General features: G+C 41.2%; 3 protein-coding genes across 3 annotated transcripts; 1 reads left to right on the top strand and 2 right to left on the bottom strand.

Moving 5' to 3' along the window:
• Window positions 1–161: 161 nt before the first annotated feature.
• Window positions 162–11,459, top strand: mlec (malectin). Its single transcript, XM_008417546.2, has 6 exons — window positions 162–379; window positions 822–1,056; window positions 3,612–3,790; window positions 3,952–4,128; window positions 6,296–6,353; window positions 6,569–11,459. The coding sequence occupies exons 2-6, from the start codon at window positions 855–857 to the stop codon at window positions 6,811–6,813; spliced, it is 861 nt and encodes a 286-aa protein (XP_008415768.1). The 5' UTR covers window positions 162–379; window positions 822–854; the 3' UTR covers window positions 6,814–11,459.
• Window positions 11,460–12,395: 936 nt separating this feature from the next.
• On the bottom strand, window positions 12,396–15,484 carry LOC103469695 (uncharacterized). The gene is made up of 3 exons (XM_008417552.2): window positions 14,878–15,484; window positions 13,095–13,239; window positions 12,396–12,996 (listed from the first exon to the last, which is right to left on the bottom strand). The coding sequence occupies exons 1-3, from the start codon at window positions 15,302–15,304 to the stop codon at window positions 12,660–12,662; spliced, it is 909 nt and encodes a 302-aa protein (XP_008415774.1). The 5' UTR covers window positions 15,305–15,484; the 3' UTR covers window positions 12,396–12,659.
• A 447-nt stretch (window positions 15,485–15,931) lies between these two features.
• On the bottom strand, window positions 15,932–25,412 carry hps4 (HPS4 biogenesis of lysosomal organelles complex 3 subunit 2). Its single transcript, XM_008417554.2, has 12 exons — window positions 24,571–25,412; window positions 24,280–24,370; window positions 23,409–23,552; window positions 23,178–23,285; window positions 22,595–22,711; window positions 21,074–21,168; window positions 20,920–20,992; window positions 19,341–19,465; window positions 18,154–18,808; window positions 17,941–18,067; window positions 17,638–17,749; window positions 15,932–16,904 (listed from the first exon to the last, which is right to left on the bottom strand). The coding sequence occupies exons 1-12, from the start codon at window positions 24,600–24,602 to the stop codon at window positions 16,733–16,735; spliced, it is 1,851 nt and encodes a 616-aa protein (XP_008415776.1). The 5' UTR covers window positions 24,603–25,412; the 3' UTR covers window positions 15,932–16,732.
• Window positions 25,413–26,136: the final 724 nt, after the last annotated feature.

Below are 26,136 nucleotides of genomic sequence, written 5' to 3'. Positions count from 1 at the left end.
TTTATTGTTCTAACTAGCCACACTCACGCATGTCTATGATATATAAATCGTATTTGTTGAATCAGGAAGCTTTAACAGGAAGCTGTGATTCGGCACAGTGCCTGTCACTCACCGCTAATGGGAAACCTCAGGTTAGGTAGCGCCGCTGTTCCGCCTCCTTCAAACTGGCAAGCCGTTGTAGTTAGCAGCAGCACGGCGAATGTTACTTTGAATATCCACTCATTGAATGAAAGTCAGGGGCAGGCTGTGGCCAATTGCTGCAAACATACCAAGGTTTTCTTACAGGGTGGCTTGTGGACGATTGGCGACACTGTGCGAGCATTAGTGCGACTGGTACACCCCGACAGAAAGAGGTTAAAGGCGGTTGTGGAAGGGAAAGGTAAGGGACATTTGCATTTACGTTAGCCAGAGAGGCTTTCATTCACCAAGAATTTCTGGTTAGACAGGTAGGTTAGCTACACTGTCAAGCTAACTAATCAATGTTACTCGCTGATTAAGTATGGTTTTTTGCTCATTAATTAAGAGCTGACGCGTCGCATACGTGTCCAGGTTAAGTTGGAGCACTTGTCCGTACTGTACGTGTATAACTGTCATTTCCCGCATCCCCGTGTCACTGCTACTCAGTACTGTTAATATTAGCATAGTAGCTAACTTACGGATATCACGTTCCATGTCACTAAGACACGCTGGCTAGCTGCTTTCGCTGGCTAACCTTGCGTGCTTTTAATGTTTCTTGCTGGAAGAGCTTCCCTTCATTCGGTGTGGAAGCAGTTTGGGCTTCGTTCGGAAAGAAACCGACCCCGGCTGTCTCTGTGACCAAGGAGCAGGGGGAAGACTGCGCGGCGTGTGAAGCAATGCAGCGGGTCACGGCGCAGCTCGTCGCCGGGCTGCTGGCAGCGGTGCTGTCTCTGCTGTCCGAGCAGTGCTGGGCAGACGGCGGGGGCCCCAGCCTCGCAGAGCGGGTTATCTGGGCTGTGAACGCCGGGGGAGACTCGCATGTGGATGTGCACGGTATTCATTTCAAGAAGGACCCTTTGGAAGGGAAAATTGGCAAAGGTGAGTCTGCTTGATAGAAAACGGGTTTTTATTTTTATTTTGTATTTTATTCTCTGCAAATGAGCGCTTTTTGGGATTTATTTATCAGGCACTGGTGATTAATAGAACATCGCTAAAATGAAGGAGCTTCTTTGAATCGCTTATGTTCTCAGCAGAAATCATCTGCATGGTGTGGCTTCCGCAAGAAGCTACAAACTAATGAAGAGTCAGCATAGAGCGCTGCAGCCCCGCCCCTCTCAACATGGAGAGGAAGCAGGTGATAATATGTCCAATTAGACGGTGGGAATTATTCTGTCAGGGCCAGATTTACAAACATGAGGGGCCCTGGGCTGGAGCAAGTTCGGTGCCCTTCCCACGAAACTTTCTCGAAGGTTTTCAGGCTTTCTGAAGGTGATGCTAGTTCTTTCCTTATTTTGAAATCCATATTTGGGAGCATTTTGTCCTTTCTCAGGAACCAGGCTAGTTTCCTGGGAACTATTACTTCACCCCTGTGTTTCCAGAAGGGCACGAACAAATGAGCAGCGTAGAAATTTACCTTGATGGCAGCTTACCAGGAACTTTTGAATGGAGTTTTTCAGAGAAAGAGAGCCAACTATTTCAAACTGGTTTTATTTGTTTCAGTACTAGTCACATCAATTCAAATAAGTCTATAGCTCATATTGTTTGTTAGCACAAACTGTAGTAGATTTGAAATTGTTGACATAGAAGCTTGCAATTGGAAAAGTAAGACATTATTTCCTCTGAAATTGGACTTTTTACTGGAAAAGTCAGAGCTTGGTGAACAACCCTGAGTTTATCTAATATGGCTACAGAATAATAAAAAAAAAGCCAAATTAGTGATTTATTAGCAGTTGTAATGTATTTTTTAAATCCCATTAAACCAATGGCACACACAGTGCTTAAAAAAATCCACTTGTGAAAATGTTCTTTTAGTGTTGGGTCTCCTGTGTTTTGCTTATGTCACTAATAATAGTTGCACCAAGACAAATAACAGTCTGTCCGACTTGCAACAGAGCACTCTCAACTCAGGTGTCATGTCTTTCCCAGCTCCTAGCACCGACTCTTGAGACTAATCAAATCCCTGGTTAATCCTGCAGTGAAAGTAATAGCTTAGGCTTAGGGAAGGGGTCTGCAGCCCTCAAGGCCTGCAGCCCTGCAGCCTTTAAAGTCGTAGTGACTTTGAACAAGTTTTAAAATGTAGTCGCTGTGACAGAAGTATGGACGGTAACTTCGTTGCTTTTATTTTCACAACGGGAGAGTCTCTCCACCACGCATTTAACTGTCAAATGAGATATTGGTCAACACCTCTGCAGTGCGGGGAGTCACCAGTCCCTACACTGGGACGGCGACGGCTCTGTTCTGGACTCCACAGTGGAAGCGTTTGCCTAATAACGGCCAGACGAAATGAAATTTCCAAAGTGGGTAAAAAGTTCCAGGCTTCATTGGCGAAAGAGAAATTCAGTCTTTTCTAAAAAGTGATGAGCACCAGAATCAAAGATGGATGCATGAAGAATGTCTTCATGTGATGTGATGATGGTCGAGGGTTAGGTTGGTGTTTTGTAAGATCATTTTGTTATCGGGACACATGGTCTAATGAAGATGGGTAAAACACAGAGATGTAAACGTGGTGCATTTGTCTCAGTTGTTGCAAAAAAACAATGTTTGACCCAACTGAAGATGAGCAAATAAAAAAAAAACTGAACTAAATAGTGGATTGTTGTTTTCAAGTACTTAATACAAAATAATCAGATCTGAAATGTTTAATCTGCATCTGAACGGTCAAGATTATATCCATAATTTTACTTTTTTCTTTATATACAAAAATCACAGAAGACAAAAATGGCTGTCATAGAAACAAAGTCACTGTATTCAGCTACCAAGTCAACAAGAACTAATTGTTATAATTAAAGTAACTTTTGGTTGTTATGGCACCAACATCCCACAACATTCAAACACTAATCAACATGAACTCAAGTAAAAAGCGTTCTTTGAGCATTTTGAAGATTAATTTTATTAATCTGTTTTTGCGCTAACAGGTTGACCTTGTTGGTACTGATTGACAAACATTCACCTGCTAAACTCTTATAAAACTGCTACATTCAGTCCTTTCAGGAGGAAAGGAGTACATTTTAAGCTTCAGTTTGTTCAGTTTATTTATTTTTTTTTTAGCAGATTTAAGAACAGAGGGAGTGGCATCTAAAAATCTTAATACAGGATTCTTCCACATTTATTTTTAACTTCCATTTATTATAATGTATAAAACCAGATAGTATGGGATGAGATAGATGCCCAACACTTCCCAACCTGGTCCAAACTTCACTCAGACGGTTATTTTCCGCCTGTAGTCCTCGCTGAGAGTGAAGCAGTTTATTTCTGACTGCCTCAATAAGGGAACACTGAGTGATAACCTTGTTTCAGACAGAATGAGATTATTCAGATGTGTTTTGGAAAAAGGGTCACTGGTTATGTAATTTGGACTCCTTGCTTGACATAAAACATTTTCCGGTTTTGGAATGCGAGAAGTCCTGTGAGCCTGACGCTGTCCTCTTCTGTAGCATCTGATTACGGGGTGCGTCTGCCAATCCTACGCTCCAGTCCCGAGGACCAGATTCTCTACCAGACGGAGCGGTACAATGAAGACACTTTCGGGTATGATGTCCCCATTCGTGACGACGGAGACTATATACTAGTCATGAAATATGCAGAGGTTTACTTTGCACAGTCACAGCAAAAGGTATGGCGGTTTGTTACATGCTGACGTCAGGTCGTTTGTGTGTGTTTGCTGGAGGGGAACTCTCCAGCAAACGGACTCTCAACTGGAGGGCAACTCCAGCCCCTCCAGTTGAGGGGCTGGAGTTAATGCATGTTGACTGATTTGACAATGTGTCCCCCCAGGTGTTTGACGTCCGCGTAAACGGCCACACAGTGGTTAAGGACCTGGACATCTTTGACCGAGTGGGCCACAGTACCGCTCACGATGAGATAGTGCAATTCTCTATTAAAAAAGGCAAGCTAAGCGTGCAAGGCGAGGTGTCCACCTTCAACGGCAAGCTCACGGTGGAGTTCGTAAAGGTGAGTGGAGGTTATGTGGGGAGACGGCGTATTTCTTTAATTTTTTTTATGTCACGGTTGGTCAAACTTTGATTGATTTACTGAGGGGAACACCCACAAATCAGCCTCAATTCCCTGACTTTTTGTTTGTTTCATTCAATCAGTTTTAATTAATCAGTGTGGATGTGTCTAAGTTTGAAAGGCTCATAAATATATTCATAAACACAAAAACAAAGGATATTATCTATAATGTCAATGTGTTTTAGTTAGTTTTATAAACGCACAATATACAGTACTTCGTTATATTTTCTATTTTTCTTTATTTCAGTTAACAATAATGTTTTCTCAAATGCAGTTTTCATTAACTTGCTAGTTTTTAGTTTACTGTAAAAGCCTCAGTCTGCATGCATGTGGTTAACAATAGTCACTCCACTGCTACCAACTTAGCAACTTAGTTGCCAAAATCAGAATCAGCAGGTCAGACTTTTTAAAGATCGGTGATTGGCCAGACAGCTGCAGCCGGTGCAGCCCCGGTTTCAACCGTTTAATTGAATCTTTAGGCTTTTGTATCCTTTGACTTTTCATAAACGTGTCTGTGATAAAAGTTGTCCGTTATATCAGATCTGTCGGAAACGTGCAGGTTATCTTCTGCATATCACATCTGTTTTCACAGTCAGGCGTTCTGGGCAGCAATTTCTTAGTTTGACCTCTTAACAAGTTATTCATTGAAATCTGATTTCATGCTCTGATAAATGGTTGCACTATATAAGCGTTCAGACTCCAGAGTTTTGCTAGATTTTTTGGGGGTGTTTTTAATTTAGTTTTCATCAACTTTGTTTTCTAGCAATCCTTAAATCAAAACGGAGAAAAGTACCCACGGTTATTTTCACTGCAACAGGAACTTTTGCTTTCTGTTTCACTTCATTTTAGTGTTTTTTTTTTTTTTGCTGCATTCGTTTCGTATAATTTCCTGATATTCACTTCTATTTGCTTAGTTTGTTGCACATTTTTTAAATAAAATTGTAGCTTTATTAATAGTTAACCCAAAATGTTTAACTGTAAGATGTGAACTTGGATTTGTGTCCTAAAGTGAAGTGAAAGATCTGATTCACCTCATGTTTACAGCAACTGGTACCATCAAAAACCCCAGACATAGATTTTTTTTTTTAAGAAACGTAAAATGAATTGCTTTGGTAAAAATCTGAACATACTCTGTTGATGCCCAAGGAGAAATTAAGAAGATAAAAAAACAAACAAAAGAAAAAAGACTAGCACCGACTAGAGGTGGAGGAGTTATGATCTGGGCTTGTCCTGTAGTTTCATGATTAAACTCTGTTTTCTGAACAGGCGTGACCCGGTCAGCCTGAGTGTTTGTCAGCGATCCTACCCATAACAGCAGATCTACAGCAGAATCAACATTCAGGACGTTTCAATCTTTCTTCGTTCAGAGCATTTAGGTCATGTGACTACCTGAACCAAAGACTGCAGAGTCTGAATTTTTATTCAGAATTCATCAAAAACAAGTTTATATAATCACATAAATGTAATAATGAAGTGGGGCTGACAGTGAGTCTGTATGTAACTCTGATGATGGCTCAACATCAGATGTGTTGAGGTGCACAACCAGCTTTACAACCAGCCAATTCAAACCCTGCAAATAAAACGGCTCACCAGTTCTACACCACTGCTTTAGCCCAGGCTGACTTTAAAATAGAAAATGCATAGCCAGCATTTGATTTAAGATAACTTTGCTTCTTGCCATATAATTTATACACACCCCTGATTTACACTCTTTGATGCAGGGAGTTCAGGAGCTATTTACAGATTGGTGCATGCAGGGATTAAAAATAATAATAATAAAACCAAAAGGTTTGCAAGCAAATGAATTTAGGCTGAAGTGGTAAAAGGTGACGTGTTCTAAAAAAGTTTTTACAGCAGTTTTTACTTCTTCTTTTTTTTTTTTTTTCCCATCTTGGAGAATAATTGAACACACTTTCATTCCCTCCCTCTGAAACGAGGCACTCTTACTGTCCTACTTCCAAATCTTAAAACTCCGCTACGGGGAAACTCAGATTTGGTTATTAAGGCTGAGGGGGGGGGGGGAACTGTTTTATCATTTCTATAATCTTGAACATTGTAGCATGATTCTCTAACCCTTTCATCTTTAAAACTCTGCTCTGTGATTCAGGGTTACTATGACAACCCCAAGGTCTGCGCGCTCTACGTCATGAAGGGGACTTTAGAAGGTGAGTCTCCTAAACACCTTTAGATCTGTGTTCCAACTCTGTGGCTTTGAAAAGTATTCATGCCCCTTGAAAGTGTTTTGGGTGTTTTAACTGGTGAATTGCTCATTGCGACTTTCTTAACGGCAGGTGTGAATACTTTCACAAGACGCCGTTTAGTTTGTTACATAAGTACAAACCTGCTTCATGTGCTTTTTAATCTGATTTGTGCTTACAAGATGTACCGAAGCTTCAACCTCACCCCGGCCTGGAGAAGCACGAGGATGACGAGGAAGAGGAGGAGGAAAGCGAAGCAGGCGAGGAAGGCGGGAAGAAAAAGGTCCAGCCGGGCTCCAAGTACAGGGTCCAGTCGGGCCCCCGGACGCCGAACCCTTACGCAGCCGACAACAGCAGCCTAATGTTCCCCATCCTGGTGGCGTTCGGAGTCTTCATCCCCACGCTGTTCTGCCTCTGCCGGCTGTGAGCTGAAACTAACCGAGGGAGGGGGGGCAGAGACGCCAGCAGGCAGAGCATGAAGAGAGAGAGGAGGGGGGAGGATGGAGAGGAGGTCACCGTGACAACAGCAGCACAGGTACAAGCATCCACACAGGAGAGGGAGCCAAAGGCCGGAGGAAAATCATGACGGAGGACGAGAAAAAAGAAAAAAAAACAGACAAGTTATCGGAAAGCCACTGCCAGACGAAGCGAAGCGCTGCTTTATTAGGAAAATGACAAAAAACATGTGGGAAGTGTATTCTGCTCGCTTCTTCGAATGTGTTTCGCATTCACCTCTGCTGACACTTTTTTTTTTCTTTTTGAACTATCTTAGTCATTTCCATTAAAAAAAAAAAAAAAAAAACAAAACAAAAAAAAAAAACAAGAAACCGGCTGGGCAGGATTTCCAGAAGTCCTGCCCGTCATGCAAGAAGCCACAGCTCTGCAGCTCAGAGATGCTCAGGAGCGATTTGGGTCTGGGCCAGTTTTCGTACGGGGCGCGGCACGGGAGCGCGCGCTCCCTCACAACTCCTGCTCAGCATCCGGTAAGATGCGTTCGGCTCAAATTGAAAACGGTGCTGCTTGGAAATTGGGTATCTAGAATAGAAAGTGTGAGTGAGACGGTGTGTGTGTGTGTTTTTTTTTTTTTTTTTTTTTTTTTTTTTTTCAGATCTAGCTGGCCTTCTGTCATCTACCTGCCATACGTCGCTGAAAGACGGAGGGAGTTACGCTTGAACCAGCTCCGTAGCTGGCACTTTGTTTGCTGTCCTTTCCTCGACAACACATTTTATTGCGGTGCGTTAAAACAAAACCGTCTTTGGAGTCTTTTTCACCCAGATTCTGATTTGTAGTTGTTAGAAATACCCAACGCATTTTAAGTTGATTACCGCTCCGAACGTGGATCCGTCAGGACTTTGTCATTGTTCAGAGACAAAGTTTATGCTGTGAAATGCTGAAGTATCCATAAAGGTCAAACAGGTGCAGCTCAATAAATTAGATAACCATGGAAAACATGTAGTTCAGAAATTTGGTTCTAAAAGTGAAACTCTTGTAGATTCTTTAAAAAAATAAAATAAAAATAAAATATATATATATATATATATATATAAATAAATATTATGGCTTACAGCTAATATCCCAACATTTCAAAAAACATATTTAATACAGAAATGTTGAAAAATATCTCCATCGCCACATCTTGCCAATCGAGTACAGAAACTAGGATCAATAAAGCAGATGTTATTGTTCTAGAAAATAAAATGTGCATCTTAAATATTGTCACTTTCCTAAAACAATGATCCAAGTCAGTTTTTTAACTAAAGATAATGTAGGCAAAAGAAAAATTTATACTTTTGACAAAAGGCTTTGACCATTATTTCAGGAAGGTGACGATGTGCTGTCAGATGATATACTGATGTTAGACTAGATTTAAGAAAATAATAATAATACTGATAATACCTGAACGACACTAACAGATGAAATGGCTTTCCAAATCAAAACGGGACTCCTGAAGCATCCTGAATCTTCTCCAAACTCTTATAGCTGAAGCTGTCCGTGTCATTAGTTCATCCTTTCCTACCACACTTTTTCCTTCCACTCAATTTTTCATTAATGTGAACTCAGACCAGCTTTCTTCATGATTGTATAAGCCAAAATGATGTTTCTATAATAAATAAATTTTGTTATGCGGTTTTCATTAGCTATAAGCTATAATGGAAGCTTGAAATACTTCACTCTATAGTGGATCTACATAGAGGTTTTTAGTTTTAGATCCAAATTACATTTATTAAATAATAAAACCTTTTGTTTATTGTGTTGCACCAGTACAGCCTTTTTTTAATGTTTTATCCATACATTTATTTACTTGGCATGCATGCCTCTGTTTCACCAAAGACTTTATGCTTTTTCCTCTTCAGCAGACGGAGGAGCTGGCCCGTCTAATCTCAATGAGCGGCTTTCTTCAAATTGCCAACAATACTCACAGAGAGCGCCGTTCATCTAAACTTAATCAGACGGCAGATTAAAGTTTAACATTTTTCCAACCTCTTCCAGGTAGTGAATTTTATTTCATCTTTATAAATCGAGGGTTTCCTCTCTGTGCCATGGACCTGTCAGCTCCTCTGTCTACAACGAGGCCATCTCCATGTTTTAAGCGTTTTGTTTTCCGTGCCAATCGGCGCGCGCACGTTCCACGCGTCCTGCAGGTTTCCCTCGTTTGCACCACAGCTCTGTTCGGCAGAGTGAGAAAGCACAACAATTAGAAGTATCTGATGTCTACCAACTTGCTACACTCGTTTTCCTTTTGGCCTTTTCAAGCTGTGTTGTCTTAAGCGTTTTTTTATTTTTCTTTTCTTTCCTGTATGAGTTTGTTCTGAAAGTCTGGTTTGATCAGTCTTAGTTTTTTGGATGACTGTGCGCTGTGCCCCGTACGTGGAGTGAAATGCGGCGCTGTTCCTCGTTTTCTTTTTTTTCTTTTTTCTTTTTTTTATTTTGGTCGAGTCCTCGTGAACCCTCCTGTTCATGGATCTAGTTACCTCTCTCAAGTGCTTTTGCTCTTACTCCAAGGATGACTTTGAAACTTTGCCTCCTCCCTTCAGCGTTCCTTCCCTCAGCCTTTCCCTCTCCAGCATATCAAAGTACTTTTGTATACTGGAGTACTCACTTTTACGTAAAAGTACCGTTTACGATAACCTACTGTAAATGGTACTTCAGGTGGGAAAGAAAAACAAAAATCAGATGATGGGGATCCTTCCACCATCTTTGATTCTCCTCTCCCTTTATTTTTTAATTTTGTTATACGGTTTTAAAGAAGTTTTGTGCCAGAAACTGTTGGGTCAGTCGTTTTTGCAGTTCTGCCTCGGCTGTTTTTCTCTTCCCTGATTGAAATCAGAAGCAGCTTTTCTTTCATCTGTAAAGAGGCCAAGCGTTCGATTAGTTCAGCACCAAAGTCTCTATTGTCCTCCTGTTCGTCTACACGGTTGCGTGTGTAAATATGCGGTACGGAAACCGGTTTTGGTCTCGTCGTCGTCTTTGGGGGTCTCCTGTCGTCGTTGTAGCTGAGGTGTTCGTTCGGGTGTTTAAATTTGTGGCCTTTCATTCTGGGCGGGGGGAGGAGCGCTCGTTGGTACATAGCGTAACAGGGAGGGATAAAATGACAAAAAGTCGCATTAAGTGGCTGTTTAGAAAATTTAAGATGTCAGGATAATGTGGGATCTAATTTAAATCGGAGCGGGGCTGACTCGGAGATGTTTTTTTATTATGCCTGGATTTGTTCGATTTTTTTTTTTTTTTCTTTTTTTTTTTCTTTCTTCCTCAGGATCTGTTTTGAGTTTGTGAAACATATTTTATTGGTGTGACATTTTTGCACTGCCTCATGTAATTGTTTTTTTTTTTTGTTTGTTTTTTTCTTTTCGTTGCCTTGAATTATTGAATACATCGTGCTTTACCATCGTTCGCCTTGAGATTGCTCTTTTGTTCGTTGTGCAAGAACATCCTGGCTGCTTTGTCGTCGAACAGTTTTCAGGGATTTCTCATTCCGCGTGTTAAGAAGCAGATCAGCAGAATTATTACACCTAAAGACTCACTGACCTCAATTTTACAAAGGAGCAAAGCCAGTCAAAAAAAAAAGAAAAAAGAAAATCCATCCCACTCTTGATTTCTAGGACCTGTTGTTGTTTGTCTATCTCAGCTGAATGAACTAGACTGGAGTTTGTTTTTGTCTTTTTCTTTTTCTTGCCACACAGGAACCAAAGAAATGTCATCATTCCATCTAATTTCTTTTATACAGTCACGCAAGATTGATTTCAATTAGAGATGCACCGCTCTGGATTTTACTTGCTGATTTCAACATTTCCTAATAGGTTGTTTTTTGGGGGGTTTTCTGCACCACAGGAAGGAGAAAAAAATTACTCCAACGGAAAATATAATTTATGCATCAAAGGACAGATTCCTATTTTTTTTTTTTTATTAAGCTCAAAAACAGCATGTTATTTGATGCCTCCATTTAGTCTACCATTTGTAAACTGGTTTCAGTTCCTAGTTTTTCTGCATTTAATAAATGGGAGGAAAACCAAATTTGTTGATTGGAGGGAAAAATCAGCCGATTCCCTGATGAACCAATCGGTGCATCTCTACTTCAAATGTTTTTTTTCTTTCATCTCACCTGATGAGTTGATCGAAAAATGTCCTCAGATTTTTTTTTTTTTTGAAAACCTCGTTTCTCCTCCTTGACTTAAAAAAAAAAAAAAAATCCAGAACTCATGTTGGTAATAACAAATGTTCACTGGCGTCTTTGCTTTCATCCTCCAATCCACCCAGATTAGCTGAATGAATTGGACTCATACACAGTGAGACGCGGCTGAAGAGCAGAACGGCTCGCTCATCAGTCGTACCATCAGCCAGGTCTGCTGCCGGTCACGCGGTGCGATTGTGTGAGAGAATGAGATTGTTTTGCTACATACTGTAGATACACATGTCGGAGAAACGTCCGAGAAGGCGGCAGCAGCAGGTGGACTGAAAATATTTGTAAGACCTCTGATCTTGTGACGCAGATGTGGCATATTTCAAGATGCAAGATGGGGGAAAATTGCTGATTTATGCTGTATCTTTTTAATAAATGTGCTATTTTTATCAGAATTTGGCCTCAAACTGTTTTCATTTTGTTTGGGTCTCCGGCGAGATTGAATGTGTCTTTGTGTCGGAGAAACTGCTCGGACCAGAGTACATATCGGATCTCTTCTGTTTGTTCAGGTGTTCACCTCACCTTTCTTCCACCTGCAGCTCATGTATGAACACAGTGAACTGAACCCCATCTAGTACTGATGCAGATGAAATGATATCCAAGTATTCTGGTAATTAATTTTTATTGAAGTGTAACTTTGTGTGTTGATTTGTAACATTTCTGATCAAATTGTGGCTGAAAACCCAAAATTCAGTTAGAAATGTATCCTAAACGAATATTTAAATATTCAATGAATATTTAATTTCATAAGTAGGGCTATAAACATTCAACTTCTTACTAAAAATGACAAGGAGTAAGAAGATCACATTAATTCAGCTATTAATGTACTTTATTTCCATAGTTTTTTTTAAGTTCTCGTTTTTGTTGCTGGGGATAGACTCAGATTTTCTAGACTAAATAAAACCCAAAAAGTTGTCCATCTTTTAAGAAAAAACTTAGTTTTATTAAAATATAGTAAGTTTAATTGCTGAGCAGATGGAGGAGGAGGAAAAATTCTCAATTATTTTGTGCTTTTATTTTTTGGAAAAACGGTGTGTATGGAGCCTCAAAAACCCTTGAATAGTCATTTCAGAAGTGAAATGCTACTTTTATGGTTTACAAAATAATTCTAATATACAATTGTGTAATCAAAATTGTAATAGTCTCACTTTTTTTGTTAAGTACTGAAATGAATTTGGTTTTCCAATAATATACCAACTTATGGAGATTCAAGTGTAAATATTATCGTTGGATCTTTTTTCTTCTTCAGAGTAACATGAATTTAGCTGAGGTTGTCGAGGTCGCAGCTCCTGTTCCCACGCTGCGTTTGTTCAGGTGTCCTCACCACATTTTCCCACAAGACTTTAATCAGAAGCTGATATCTTGAATAAGCTGAACAATGTGGACTGAAACACATCTGGTAACCAAGAAGACCACACATCATTTTTCCAGAACCTTTTATCACCTTATAGAACAAAATATTTACATAAAATAGTTATATATTTAGCATGCAAAACCAATATAAATTATAAAACTTGACATCAAAGTGCATAATACTGTTAAAGTTTTTAGCTTTCCTGATGGATGAAATGCCTCCACACTGAAAAGTCCCATCTTCATGTGTAAAACAGAGCCATGAAAGGAGCGTCTGAGAGATGAACACCCCCACTTTCACAGGGGACCCCCGATCCGGCCCGGCTGCAGCCCAGAACCAGGCCCACGTCCCAAGCCAAACTTCTGCTATGGTTCCTATCGTGCCACGCTTCTCCGTCGGCGTCCTGCACAATTCCTAAAGACGTCTTTTTGTCCTCGCTGGACAGCAGTCTCCCCAGCTGCGCGTTTACCAAGCTACGACTTCGGCCTCCGTTGCCGGCCGCCTCCTGCAGGAGCCGGAGGAGGAACAGGAGCTCCACTCGCAGCTCCACTGCATCACCACGTGACGCTACGCTGTACCTGCAACGCAAAGAAACGTTGCATCCAGGATCAGTTTGTTCCTAAAGGTGTGACATCTCATCTAAAACAGGAAAAGTCTTTCTTTTTTCTTTTCTTACCTCGTCGGTAAATTCCTCTTCGCCATGAAGGGGATGACTGGGCTGATGTCGAGACCCAGCGGGTTGGAGAGTTGGAGATGAAGTTCAGCTCTGGAGACCGTCGTCGCCAAGATCTCCCTGGTGAGGACGAACTCCACACCTGCAGCTGGAGGGGGAGGGAGCAGAGCATTCAGTCCAGGATTTTCATTACAAAGGAAAAGTGTGGTAGGAAAATGTGCAGCAGGAATAATCACAACGTTGAAAGGATTTTCAAAAACCCAAACCACGAATTCCCACGATTTTCAGCTTCCGATCCACAAAATAAAAGCAGAAGAAACTCAGGAATAAATATTTCTATCAACTTCATTCTGTCTGAAATGAAATGTTTATTTCGAGCAAATAAAAGGTTAAAGAATCCAAATATGTCTCACATTATGCATATTTACGCATCAAATTTTTACTCATCACAATTTCTATTCTTTTCAAATTATATACAATTGATTATCTCTCTAATTATGTTAATTAAGCAGAGGGAAAATGACTGCACCATGTGTTGATGTTTTAACGTCCTTGTTAATCTACTGGAAACCTGAATAATTTATGGAGAGCATTAGACCCGGCTGGATTCCTCTGTATGCCGATGACATAGTCGTCGTCTCAGCAGCAGTGATCACGGCCTCAACGTCCAGAACGCCGCTTCACGTTTGATTCTTCTTTCTCAAAAACAACTTGTGGCATTTATGAGCTCACCATTGTTCGGCCTGCGTGTTTCTCACATGTGTTTCCTACGCATCATTTCCTCTTTCACAAAAGCCTCTCTGGAGTCTTGTCATGCACTTAAGCTTGGTATAAAATGATGCGTTACAATTTTGCATTAAAAAAAACTCCTGACTGTAACACTGTCAGTGTGGTTCTCAGCTAGACCTAAAAATGACCACATTTGCATTTCTAATGTTAGGATTGAAAACTGGGTCAGATCTTATGGCACTAGCCCAGGGCTGCAAGGTTTGGGGGGTGGAGGCCCAAAGATTTAGGATCCTTTTGCAATGAACACATGTCGCACAAACACTCCAACACCTTATATAAAACTCAAAGGCTCATATGAAATGTGGAGTTTTGGTATTGCTGCATTTTTATTAGTGTAGGATATGCAAATTAGATGTACTTTGGAGTGTGTGTACTCCATAAAGTAAGCAATAAAATAACTAAATTCCTGTTTCAGTCAGTCTTGACTAAATCCTGCATTGCAGTTACAGACTACAGGAAGTACAGTTCATGTTATTGTGTTTCATTTATTTAAATATCTGTTATTTATTTTTAAACTTCCTAAATGTCACTCGCTCTCAGCCTGAACCCAGGTTCACAAACTTGGGTCAAAAATGAGGAAAGCTGCAGCATTTCTAAATCACATGTAATAAAACATGTGCTAACAAATTAAATGTTTGTTGTTTTAGGATAGACCGGAAGATTTTTTTTTTATTTTTTACTATTGCTACTCAACAGACCTTAATTTGAAGTTCTGTCAAAAGAAAATTAAAAACTTTAGTGGAGGCACCTCACCGTTGCCATTTCTTTTATCATTTAGTCTTACATAAAATTTCCGGACAGGACTGCACAGCGGAGCAGCTTCCTGGCAGGAGGAAGGTCCAGCGGAGCTTGCATGTTCTCCCTGTGCATGCTTGGGTTCTCTCCTGGTACTCCTTCAACGGTCTAAACCAGATTACCTCGTCTCTCTAAATTGTTTGTGTCCAACTATAGGCAAGAACCGGAAGTATTTATAGGATCGCTGACCGTGTTTCCTCACCTCCTCTCAGTCTGCCTTGAATCCCCTTGACACTCCTGCAGCCCACTCTCTCCTGACAGCAGCGGTAAACGCGCCGGATGAAGGTGAAAAGCGACTTCCCGGGAAAAACCAAACCTCGAGATGGTCCAGGGGAAAAGGGCCGCACGCGCAGCTGCAGCACGGTGCTTCCGCGCTCGGGAGCCGGCCGCGTGTTTTCCAGCCAGGCGGCTCCCAGCTCGGCACAGCGCTCCCCGTGCGCCTCAGCGGCCACCCCGCGCCTCCACCGCCTCACTCCGTCCGTGCGTAAAATCTCTCCAAATGGTCCATCTCGGGCTCGCGGAGACTGTAGCAGAAAGCCGAAGGAGTCCACTGCGCGACCTAAAGCTCCAGCATCGCTTGTGAGTAAGATAATAACAGAAATAATCCACATGCAGCTCAAAGCGGCCATGATGACACCCTAAATTCTCTGCGCTTTTTTATTTTGAACCGTGACTTCTCTCCCCCGCGCTATATACCCCACTGACAATGGCTGCAGCTCGTTACTTAGAATTTGAATCCCGACCCTCCTCACGATGCCTGCCCCTCTCTCTCTCTCTTTCTCTTTTTGTCCCTGCGCCTTAACTACTCATTTGACCCCCACTGCTTTCTTCTAATGCGCCTGCATAATGAGGCGCCCCGAAGCGCGTCGACCGGGTCCATTCAAATTCAGCCAATCAGCTAATGACCCTAATCAGTCCGCGCTTGGAGCAGGCTTATTTACGGCACATTAAAACACCGACACTGAACTGGGACTGAAAGCAGGGGGGAAAAAGTAAATTCACACATCAGTGTTTGGTTATTGCACATGCTGCTGCTTTTTTTTTTTTTTTTTTTTTTTAAAGAGTCCTTTGGGACAATAAACGAGGAGGGAAAAAAAATGGGGGTAAAATTTGGGGGTCACATGCCAGTCCCTGCAGCTTTCAACACGAAGAGACAAAAGCTCCTCACACAAAGCCTGAAGTCTGTCATTTACTGCAACTAACTCCTCCAGGGGATTGACAGATCACAGTATGTCACTTAAATAAAAACAGCGAGAAATATTTGATGTTTTTATTACCAGTAAACACAAATGTGTGATATTCGTTAAAGCAACGCGATCGAGTCGAGGCTATAAATATACCGTTGCTTTTTATCTTGTGAGAAGAAAAAGAAAATACAGGAGCAAAACAGAAAGTATCACCAGCATAACAATGGAGCACAGTGTGTACAGTGTGTAATCAAGTTCTACAAGAGCTTACGTGTACTAAGCCCACATGAGACTATACTACAGTACAACGATGTATGAATTATCCAAACTGGGACTAAAAGTCGATAGCGACTTGCAAAAGTATTCACACCTCTTGACCTTTGTCACGTTTTGTCACAATGAACCAATAAGACGTTTACAAAGTAGGAGAAAAATTATTATTTTAACAAAAATCTGGAGAGCATTTGCTCCAGGTATTAAGGGGAATGTCTCTTCCAGTTTTGTACATCTTAAGACTGAACATTTTACGACGTCTTCCAGGCCAGACTTTGACTAGGCCATTTTAAAACCCCACTATGCTTTGATCTAAACAGCAGCGGTAAACCTGCATAGCAATCTAGATACCATTATAGATTGCCATGTGGAAAAAAGGCACTGTTAGCTTACCTGTTTAAATATTTAAGGCAGTAATAACGTTTCGAAACAAAGTACGTCTTACCGTAGAACAGTCAGTGTGTTCGGGTGAAATTCAGCAGGAACAAAAGTATAATTTTTATCAAGTTCAAAAGCTTGATCAAAATCCTTAAGCGTTTTTTTGTTTCCAGTTTATTTGTTTGTTAAATGGAGTTCTGAATCCTGCCGTCCATGGGGTCACAGCAGGTTGACCCCGTGTTTGAGGAGTCTGTGCCGGGCCTTGCTGGGCAGCGAGAAGGCGCTGTCCTGCTGGTTGGGAATGCCCGAGTTCCTCATGGTTCCCCAATGCTGCTGGAAGTAGGTCTCCTGCGCCACGCTGCGGGTGCCGTACACAGCTGTGCCGGCGCTCCTGTGGCGACGATGAGCACAAGAACCAATGAAACCCTCGGCATATAGAAGAAAAGCAACTGCTTGCAACTTTAAATGTAAAGGGTCAGTATTATGTATTTTCCAGGCACATAAGTGCCATTTTATAGCACAATTAAGCAGCTATGTTGTGATAAAAATGCTCCATATATCAAATATGACTTAAAAGAAATGTTACTTTGTAATTCAGCGCCTTGAAATTGGGCCTCCGTCTCTTTAAAAACTCCTGCTCTTTCAGAATAGCCTTCAGGAGGTCATCAAAACATGGCTCCTCTATTAACCCTTTAACAACGTTTCTACCAGCGTTTCACTGCTTAGTAGCTCCTATAATGAGCTACTCCTTCAGCAGCTGGAGTTTCACCAGGTGTTTGCTAATTGTTGCTGGCTAGTCTGAAGGAGCTGAGTGGGGGAGAGTGCCGTAAGACGGCAGCTTGGAAACTGCAGCTCTGAGGAGGAGCTGCACCTGGAAGGTGGCGCTAGATCCACTCGGGCGTTTTACACAACTGAATGGTTGCCCTGGAGATTAAAAGATTTCTCAAACATGCCTTAATGAATCAAAGTAACACTCCAGCTGATGAAGGAAGAACATTATAACACAGTGTAAAGCTCAAAGAAGGCAATTTCACATGATGCTCCCATTAATCATCACGAATGTTAAACATGGAGAACCTGACAAAAAAAAAAAACTCCCCTCCCCCGTCCTCAGCCGTGCTGACCTGATAATAGCCTCCTGCAGAGTCTCAGTGTCAAAGAAATGCGAGTGGAGAAGCGATGTGGCTCGGACAAAGGGATGCTCCGGGACTCCCCCTGGTCGGCCAGACACGTTGGCTGCAGAGACACACAATGACACAGGACCATTAACCGGGCCTGAGCATGTCTGCTGCACAAAGGAATGCTGATCACAGTTTTACTAATTAGCCATTAGCTCATTCAAAGACAAGAGTCCCTCCTCAGATCCTGGCTTGTGCTCGCTCTGGCAGAAAAAGTTCAAACCGGGAAGATGGGAGCACATGTCTTACTTGTCAGAGTGCTCTGGACGGAGTCGTAATGGGCGAATAAGTACGGCCCCGCTGCACCTGGGGCCACCGGAGATATGGCCCTGAGGTGGGCCTCCAGTCCGTTGAGCGAAGCCAGGCTGCTGTGGTTCTGGACACGGGCCACAAAGACAGGGTCAGCGTAATGTCAGGAAAAGCTTGAGAATGCAGTCTACGTACAGAAGTCGTTTTCCTCACCACTTCCTCCATGGAGGCAGAGTCGCCCATGAAACGAGGCTCCACCAGCAGAGCCAGCACCAGGCTGTTGACCCGGTGCACGTACAGCGCCATGGGAACCAGAGGACTCTCCTCCAGGCTGTTGAAAGAGCAGGAGCCAGAGGGAGGCTGCCTCGTCTCCGCCTTGTGACCTTTGGCCTTCCTGCAGCAGACTCCGCCCTCTCCCGCCGCTGTTTTTTCGTCACGAGACGCCACGTTCCCGCAATCAGTTGTCCTGCTGGTGGCACCGCTGTTAAGATGGAGGGATCCCTCGAAGGCTGAGCCATCTCCTTCGCTGGGCATCTGGCTAACTCCACCTCCGTCGCTGTGAAGACTGTGATAGTGCGACTCGTCCAGTGTTCTTTCCTCCGCTTGATCAGCGTTCTCTCCATTAGAAAAATGGCGGATCGGTGACAGAGGAGACGGGTTGGGGGAATCTGCAGAAGAACCCTGTGACGGAGCCAGACTAAACACGGAGTCTTCGGAACCCGACGTGCGCGAGCTGAAGGACGGCTTCTGAGGGGACTGACAGGATGCTGGACGAGACGGTGTCGACTCTGAGGACGGGGTGTCCGATAACGTTCTGGAAAGCCTGGTCTTCTTTGGGGGAGCTTCTTTCTCCGGAGCAGAGTGGGAACTGGATGGAAGAAAACCGAACCATCAAAGCTCTCTTTTTAAGACGTCTGACTAAATCTAATGTGTTCAAAGGTGAGGTATGAGCGACATGGCTTCAAGTTTCAAGCCAGACTTTAGAAACGGCTTATGGGGCAGTAGCCCAGGGCAACAATTTTCTCTGAGTGACCAGTTTTTTGATATGTATATATTGGTCCACATCAGATGAGCTGTAATGATCATTTTAGATCTTTATTAATATAAAAGTCATTTTTGGGGAGAAAAAACATGGAGCTATTCTCTAAAGGTTGTATTAATCCTACCATCATCAGTTCAAAACTAATTATAATTTGCATTAGCAAGATCATATTTATTTAGTGGATAGAGAAACAAAATAGTCTCATAATCCTCGATAACACGGACATTGATTACGATCAATGAACAAATCTGAATTTGAGTTGGAATCTAAAATTACACTGACAGGGCATAAATTGATAATTCTACTCTAATCTGAGATTCTTGAAAACATGTCATGAGACAAGAAAGGAAAACACTACCTGGATATTTTGTCGACAGGAGCAGATTGCAGGTACTGAAGCTCAGAGGGCGTCAGGAACACAGCAGTGGAGCTAACCGGCTCGCCGTCTGATGGCGGCTTGCTCGTTCCACTCGACCTCTGTGTCTTCATAAAATAAAGTAAATAACAGTAGCTTGATTTCTTACTAATATGACAGTTTGGTTTTCAACTGAATTCTTTAATATAACCACAGATAAAATGAGCATCTGTTGAGAGGCTAAAAGCCACTAAGCTAGCTGTTTAGCCTAGCTTAGCTAGACACATGGTATGCTAGCAGATTAAATCTACAATAATTATTTAAAAAAAACGTTTATGAATAAAAACTGCAAACTGTAAAGAGATTTTTAGTTTCTATGTTGTCAACTAAAATAAGTTTTAACATTTAATGTTTTAAATTATTCTTTAAAGATCTGGCAAAAACCAAGCCAATTCTTTAGACATTCAAATGAACCCAATATCAGCAAAAATATGTCTGTCTGTCCAAATCTAATTTGTACATTATTGTCACAACATATTTTTAAAAATAAAACTTTAGTTATGGCAAAATACTAAACCCAACCAGGTTTAGTACTAAACCAGCTTCCATGACAGAGCAAAAATATACAAAGGACAGTAATAAACATGGGCTAGTTACTCGTATTAAGATACCAAAATGTTGTACAGTTATTTTCTAAAAACTTAAAAACAAAGTACCAGAGTAACGAGAGAATAAAATATTGGAGAAATGCCTTGCAACCACATGCTGTTAAGATATCAGATAAATATACAACACTACTAAAATTTAAATGGTAAATGCATGTTATAAATCTGTTATAGGAATAATAGTTGCTTTCTCGTGGTTGTTTTACTGTCAGAATCCGAAATTGTTCGACGCCAAGACAGCAGAAAGCATTACGAAAAACAAATCTAGCACTTTGCCTTCCATCTACTTGTCCCTAAGGGGCTGCCATCAAATCAACAGAGCCAAACAGCCTCGTTACTGCGAAGCAAAACATGAAATATTGATTTTAAGACGGACTACCAAAAACCATGATCATCTACGCCCTCACATGTCTAACTTCTGCTAAATGAGCAACAATTATCTGTCTTTCAATCTTTAGAGTGGATAGAAACAGCTATTGTACATGTTCTGCTGTAAGAAACATTGTGAAACATTTTTGACGTACACTAATCCAGTGTTAGAAAAACCTTTTAGGAGAGAGCCTAGAATATTACAATGTAATACGACACAAAAGTCAAAGATCTGGATATTTAAATTCATGTTCTGTAAACAGAAGATCCAGATTTGTTTTGGCCACATAAAGAAAAAAGACTGATAGATTTCAGAGGGAGAAACTGCTGTTAAGCATGATGGTAGAAATGTTTTGGTTTGGGATTGCTCCACTGGCTTAGTAATGTTTGATGGACCATACATTTAGTATCTTAACAGATGAATGAGGGAAATAATATGCTAAGTTCTACCTGTATGTTTCTTTGTTCTTCCAAAGGCTCTCCAACTATTCTAATACTGTATTTAGTGTCACTTGATTGTGGCAACATTTGAACACAATATTTCCTACCTTGGTGTACGTTTCACTCTCATGAACCATGACCTTGATTGTTAGCTGTGGAGGCATCTGTGTGCTGACAACTCTTGAAGAGATGAATAAAAAGTTAGATATATGTAAAAAAGACAACAAATATCAGGTTTGCCCTCTTAAAACGTCAGCTCACCTCCCTCTAAAAAGAACACAGCCTGCTAACACCAGGGGGCAGCGCTGGCACGCCTGGAGAATGAGGGCAGCTTTGAGGAGAAGAAGTGGGTCAACCTGAGGAAAACCGTGAAAATAGTTACATTTCAGGCCCTGCAGGAAGAAAACTACCCAGATGGGATCAGCTACAAAAATAAACCTCATTGTGAAGTGGAAGAAAAGCGATTTTAAATTTTTTAAACAGAGTATGGTATGGAAAACGGCATGATATTTTCTTTTCTAAGAGTTCATGGTGCGTCTGTTTTCAGAAACACAAAACTGACAGAGACACACCACAGACGACTTGAATATGGCTCTATAAAGTACTGACCCAGATGGGGGCTGAATACAAACTGAATGAAAAGGAGCCGCAACTAGTTATTCAGTGTACAGAAATGAACATGTTTTTCAGAAGAATGATATTTCTCTTTAAAATATACTTTTTTTTTGTTTAATCAATCACATACAGCAGAGGAGTCAAACTCATTTTAATTTTGGGCCATATCAAAACCAGATGCTCTTGAAGGACCTGTTGTGCCAGAATATATTGATAAAACCAATTAAAGTGGTCCTTGTTTTAGTGGGGGTTTTGCAATCAAAATAGTAGATTTTATGGTGCCAATTTAGATGTTTGTGAGAAATTTTTATGATATTTGTGCTAATGTATAAATGTAACTTCTTATTACTCCCCATATCAATTACGGATTATAACTTGACATCAAGTAAGGCTGAGGCAGCAGTCGCTTAAACTCGATGTTTTTGACCAATTTTGAGAAAATTTGCAGTAAAAATCAGGTGGGGAAATGTGGAGATTTGTAGATTTTGTGTGAATTTTGCAGATTTGTGAAAAACCGGAAGGACTTATTGATGTAATTTAGAGCCTAGAGGGCCACATAAAAAGCTACGGCGGGCCAGATTTGGCCCCTGGGCCTTGAGTTTGACACATGTGACGTATAGCATTCAAATAAGACACAGAATTTGTTTTCGCTATCTGCAAACCACATTAATCAAAATGGCAAACAAAAAAACAAACAAAACATTTACTTAAAGTGTAATGAATCCAAGTAATCTGACTTTTTCTGAAAAACAATTCAACTATATCACCGTGTTAAAATGTCTCTTGTAAACTTGTAAATTCAGTGCTTATGGAGAATTGTAGATTGTGGTTTTGGTTTGGTTTTCAGTGCTGTCTCATGGAAACCTCTTTCTTTTTTTTTTTTGTTTTACTAAGAATTATTAAATCATTAAAGTCCATTATAAGAAATGTGAAGGATTTTTGATTCAATAGAAAATGTAGATGATTTTCAAGTCACTGCATCCTGCTTATGTTAACAAGCATCAAGATGTAAGCAAGGTAAGTATGCAAGCTGGAGATATTTGATTTGCACAGTTTGTTGAGACAACACCACAGGGCTGTTTCACAGAGTCACATCCTGTCTCATCATCAGCGGTGCAAGATAAGAAGCAAGCAGCCGAAAGCAGAACTCTGGCAATGTTTGCTTACGTTTGTCAGGTCTAAGGTCCTCACGCTTTGTAAGATGTAGTGCAACTCGGACGGTCCAGACAGAACGTGGGAAAGGTACCGCGCCCATTCAGCGGCCAGAGTTTCCTTACTGTTGAGCTGCAGAGAAAACCAACTTCACTTTACAGCATGCAGTGGAAGGAAACAGATTTGTGCTAGAAACAAAGCGATCAGGTCCAAAATCTGAGCGTGGTGATGGATTCAGACCCGAACCTCCAGAGACGCATAAAGACAGCTACAAAGTCGGCCTTCTACCACCTGATGAACATTTCCAGGATTAAAGGACTAATGTCCCAGCAAGATCTGGAGGTCTCACCTCTTCCGTTCACATAAAACATTTTTTAAATGTACAGCAGGTTCTGTTTTTAATGCATTTAATCAATTGGAAAAAAACACATTTTCCACAGATGAGAGACAGTCGAGGGAAAATTTTCTGATTCAAATATCTGGCTGATATTTCTTATTTATTCTTCAAAACATAAGCACATCCTTAACTTTTACACTTTTTTAGATATTTATTTTGTTGCAATGCTTCCTAAAAAAATCTAATATACACCGGCCTCACCTGATAGCTCTGGCGAACAGAGCCGTTGTAGAAACAGAAGAGGTTGATGAGATGATCCAGGAGCTCACAGACACTGACAGTAGGGACTTCCATTGAACAACCAAGAGCCTTAGAGAGAATACATACACACACACACACACAAAAAAAAACATACATGGTTGAAAAGTAATGCAATAAAGGAAAAAAACAACAAAAACTGTAGATTAAGCTCAGCCTTTGGAGAGCTCTTACCCAGAAGAAGTCATCCTTCATGCGGATGGCGAACTTGCAGCGACGCAGCCTCAGGATGCGTACAGCGGAGGAGGAAAGCTCAGAGACACAGCGGCCCACTCCTGCAAGCTGACCACACAGCAGGTCCTGCTTGTCCACAGGAGTCTGAGATGACAAAAGGGACAAAAGGCCTTTAGAAAGGGATGATTATTTATCACAGTGTCTGCGCATCCTTAAAAAGTCTGAAAATTCATCCAAAATGAGGACCTTAAGACCTCTTAAGTGAGTTGGCCTTAAATACATTTATCACAGGTCTTAAATTGTGTCATGACAGGACTGTTTCATCTCATATAGTTTTTTGTTTTGTTTTATTTTTAATGAGACTTTTGTATCAGGCAAGAGTCTGAGTCGCGCGCAGGGATCTTCATAGCGTTCCGGGGTAGAAACTACCGCCAACTAGCTGCTAATGTACCCTAGCTAGCTAGCTGGCTTTTTGCGTCCATCGTGGATACGTTTATCGCCATTTGGCTGGATGACGTCTGTCTCCGCCACTGATTTACTGCTGTTGCCAGCCCCTACTAGACTAGGTGCATTTCTGTACAGAGAAAAGAAGACTTTTAAGTTATTGGCACTACGAGGTTAAGGCTATAGAGAACCATGAGAAGCACAAAGTCACTGCCAAGAGCTACAAACAGACCCCAGAAACTTTTATGGTTTTGCTATGCTTTATATTTATTGCAACAAAACAATCCCCTAACCATCCACTAAATTTGTAGTTTTTCCGTCTTAAAATGTATTCAAGGTGGCATTTAAAAAAAAAAAACAGTAGTCTTAAATTTGACTTGCTGAAACCTACGGATACCCTGTTAGTATTTTATGGTTTCTGACACACCTCCTCGGGGTAGAAGTAGCAGATGCCATCCCTGGTGGGGTCCCCCTCTCCTCTGACCTTAGATCCGTCATAGAGGAAGAAGTATCTGCACCTGCAACACCAGCAAACAGTCCTTTCAAGGTGCAGGAGGGGGTTCATAGAGAAGTAAGCTGTCGCTCCGAAGCCAGGAAGTTACAGCAGTTCAGATGAATGTGTAGGACAGATTAGGTGCGGAGTTGGTTGTACAGATTAAATGGACCTGGAAAGGGTCCGATCAGAACCAAACCGTGAACGAATCCGACCAGATCTTACCTCCTTGTGTCTGGCGGCTTGAGCTCAGCCATAATTTTTCCTCAGTGGTCGATCATGGGTTCCCTCCTGCAGGCTGAAGATGCACTTTGACAGAAGCTATAGCGGCGAATCCGATGCGTAGAATCGCTCCCGCAGATTCTACGCGGGTGTCGTTTGCGCAAACAAAACAAAATAAAGAGAAGAGCGGGCAGTTTTCTCAACTTTAAATGTCACTTAGCGACTCTTTCTGTAAACGTAAACTAACTTGTGAAGCTGACAGTGACACTTGAGGAATGCAGGGCAGTCACACGCAGTGGGAGTCATGTGAAAGTATGGGAAGCACAGAAGGACAAACTTATGCGGAATTCAGACGGCGTTTTAGCAGAGATTATTCTCATTACAGCTTGATTTTATATCAGTAGTTTGACATGTAAATAACATCCTGAGCTGGTTTTAAACTGCTCCTATATAAGTTGATTTGTTGTGTATAAATTACTCTGTCATTATTGTAGTGTGACTCTAGAAATTGATCTTTACAAATTTAAAGACAGCAGGAATTGTCATTAACTTGGATTGCCTTAGTTGCCATGTTTGCCTTTAGCATTAGCAATGTTGCTAAACTAATTACAAACAGAAACTTTCTAACCTACAAGTCTTGTGGCAGTTTTTAACTTCTATCAAGGTGTTATATTCATTCATCATAATTCAATCAATGTAAACAGAGACAATGCTGGAAACGAATGACAGATGAAAAAAACAGTTGGCTGAACCAGTTTCTTCTAAATATTTGTAGTTGTGTTGTACTAACAGAGTGAATGTGATGCTTTTTGTGGATGGTTTTGCTGTTTTTTGTCCTTACGACGCCTCCAGCAAACCAATTCCCCTTAAAATAAAAACCTGAACTGAACCATCAGTTCAATTCTAATCAAAATATTTAGGTGGAATTTTTACTAGACTCATTCGTTTTATTACTAATATTCTATTCGTTATTGGAAATTAAATTTGAAAAATATTCCAATTTATAAATATTTTTTAAACTTGGCAACCGTTTAATAATAAAAAAAAAATTTTAGAAGCAGAAAAGCGCCAAAAAAATGAGTGAAAATCATGACGCCGATCTTATTAAGCTTGAAGTACGTTTCTGAAAAAAAAAATTGCAGCGCCTGGTATTTCGCCTGTGAACGCTGGTCAATGCTGGACTGACAAGAGCAAAAATAAATACAGCTTTTGTTTATAAAAAAGAACCGTCAAAGGTGACTAAATGAAATCACGAGTATCATGTCACCTTTAGCAGTTTTGTTTTATTTGTATTTGAGTAAATAAGCAGCATCCTCTGAGCAGACATTTAAAACCCTTCAGATCCCGTTTTCAGCGCCCGATTAAAAAGCCTAGATGAGCCGCCGCCATCATAGACATAATATAAGCATAGACGCCTCATGGACCGCTCTCGCCTATTGTCGCTGACGAGATTTAGGGCGGCCATCTTGGAGCGGTACTCCACTCCACTCAGCTTTATGTGTTTAGCAGGCACAATGACGTATCAGCTCATTTAATCGATCATAACACGCTTTTTTGTTACTGGAAACC

The sequence above is a fragment of the Poecilia reticulata genome, linkage group LG9, assembly GCF_000633615.1.
Source record: "Poecilia reticulata strain Guanapo linkage group LG9, Guppy_female_1.0+MT, whole genome shotgun sequence".
NCBI lineage: Eukaryota > Metazoa > Chordata > Actinopteri > Cyprinodontiformes > Poeciliidae > Poecilia > Poecilia reticulata.
This window is presented reverse-complemented; position numbering and strand designations above follow the sequence as displayed.

Bases quoted from the DNA above. Each gene is read 5' to 3' on its own strand.
- LOC103469695 (XM_008417552.2), bottom strand. From the start codon at position 15,304: ATGGCCGCTTTGAGCTGCATGTGGATTATTTCTGTTATTATCTTACTC. The intron at 13,240-14,877 runs GTGAGGAAACAC...CTCCCCCTCCAG, and splicing joins TCAAGGCAGACTGAGAGGAG to CTGCAGGTGTGGAGTTCGTC. The intron at 12,997-13,094 runs GTAAGAAAAGAA...TTTGCGTTGCAG, and splicing joins AAGAGGAATTTACCGACGAG to GTACAGCGTAGCGTCACGTG.
- hps4 (XM_008417554.2), bottom strand. From the start codon at position 24,602: ATGGCTGAGCTCAAGCCGCCAGACACAAGGAG. The intron at 19,466-20,919 runs GTAGGAAATATT...TATTTTATGAAG, and splicing joins AGAGTGAAACGTACACCAAG to ACACAGAGGTCGAGTGGAAC. The intron at 18,068-18,153 runs GTGAGGAAAACG...GCCCGTGTCCAG, and splicing joins CTGCCTCCATGGAGGAAGTG to AACCACAGCAGCCTGGCTTC.
- mlec (XM_008417546.2), top strand. From the start codon at position 855: ATGCAGCGGGTCACGGCGCAGCTCGTCGCCGGGCTGCTGGCAGCGGTG. The intron at 1,057-3,611 runs GTGAGTCTGCTT...CCTCTTCTGTAG, and splicing joins GGAAGGGAAAATTGGCAAAG to CATCTGATTACGGGGTGCGT. The intron at 6,354-6,568 runs GTGAGTCTCCTA...TGTGCTTACAAG, and splicing joins CATGAAGGGGACTTTAGAAG to ATGTACCGAAGCTTCAACCT.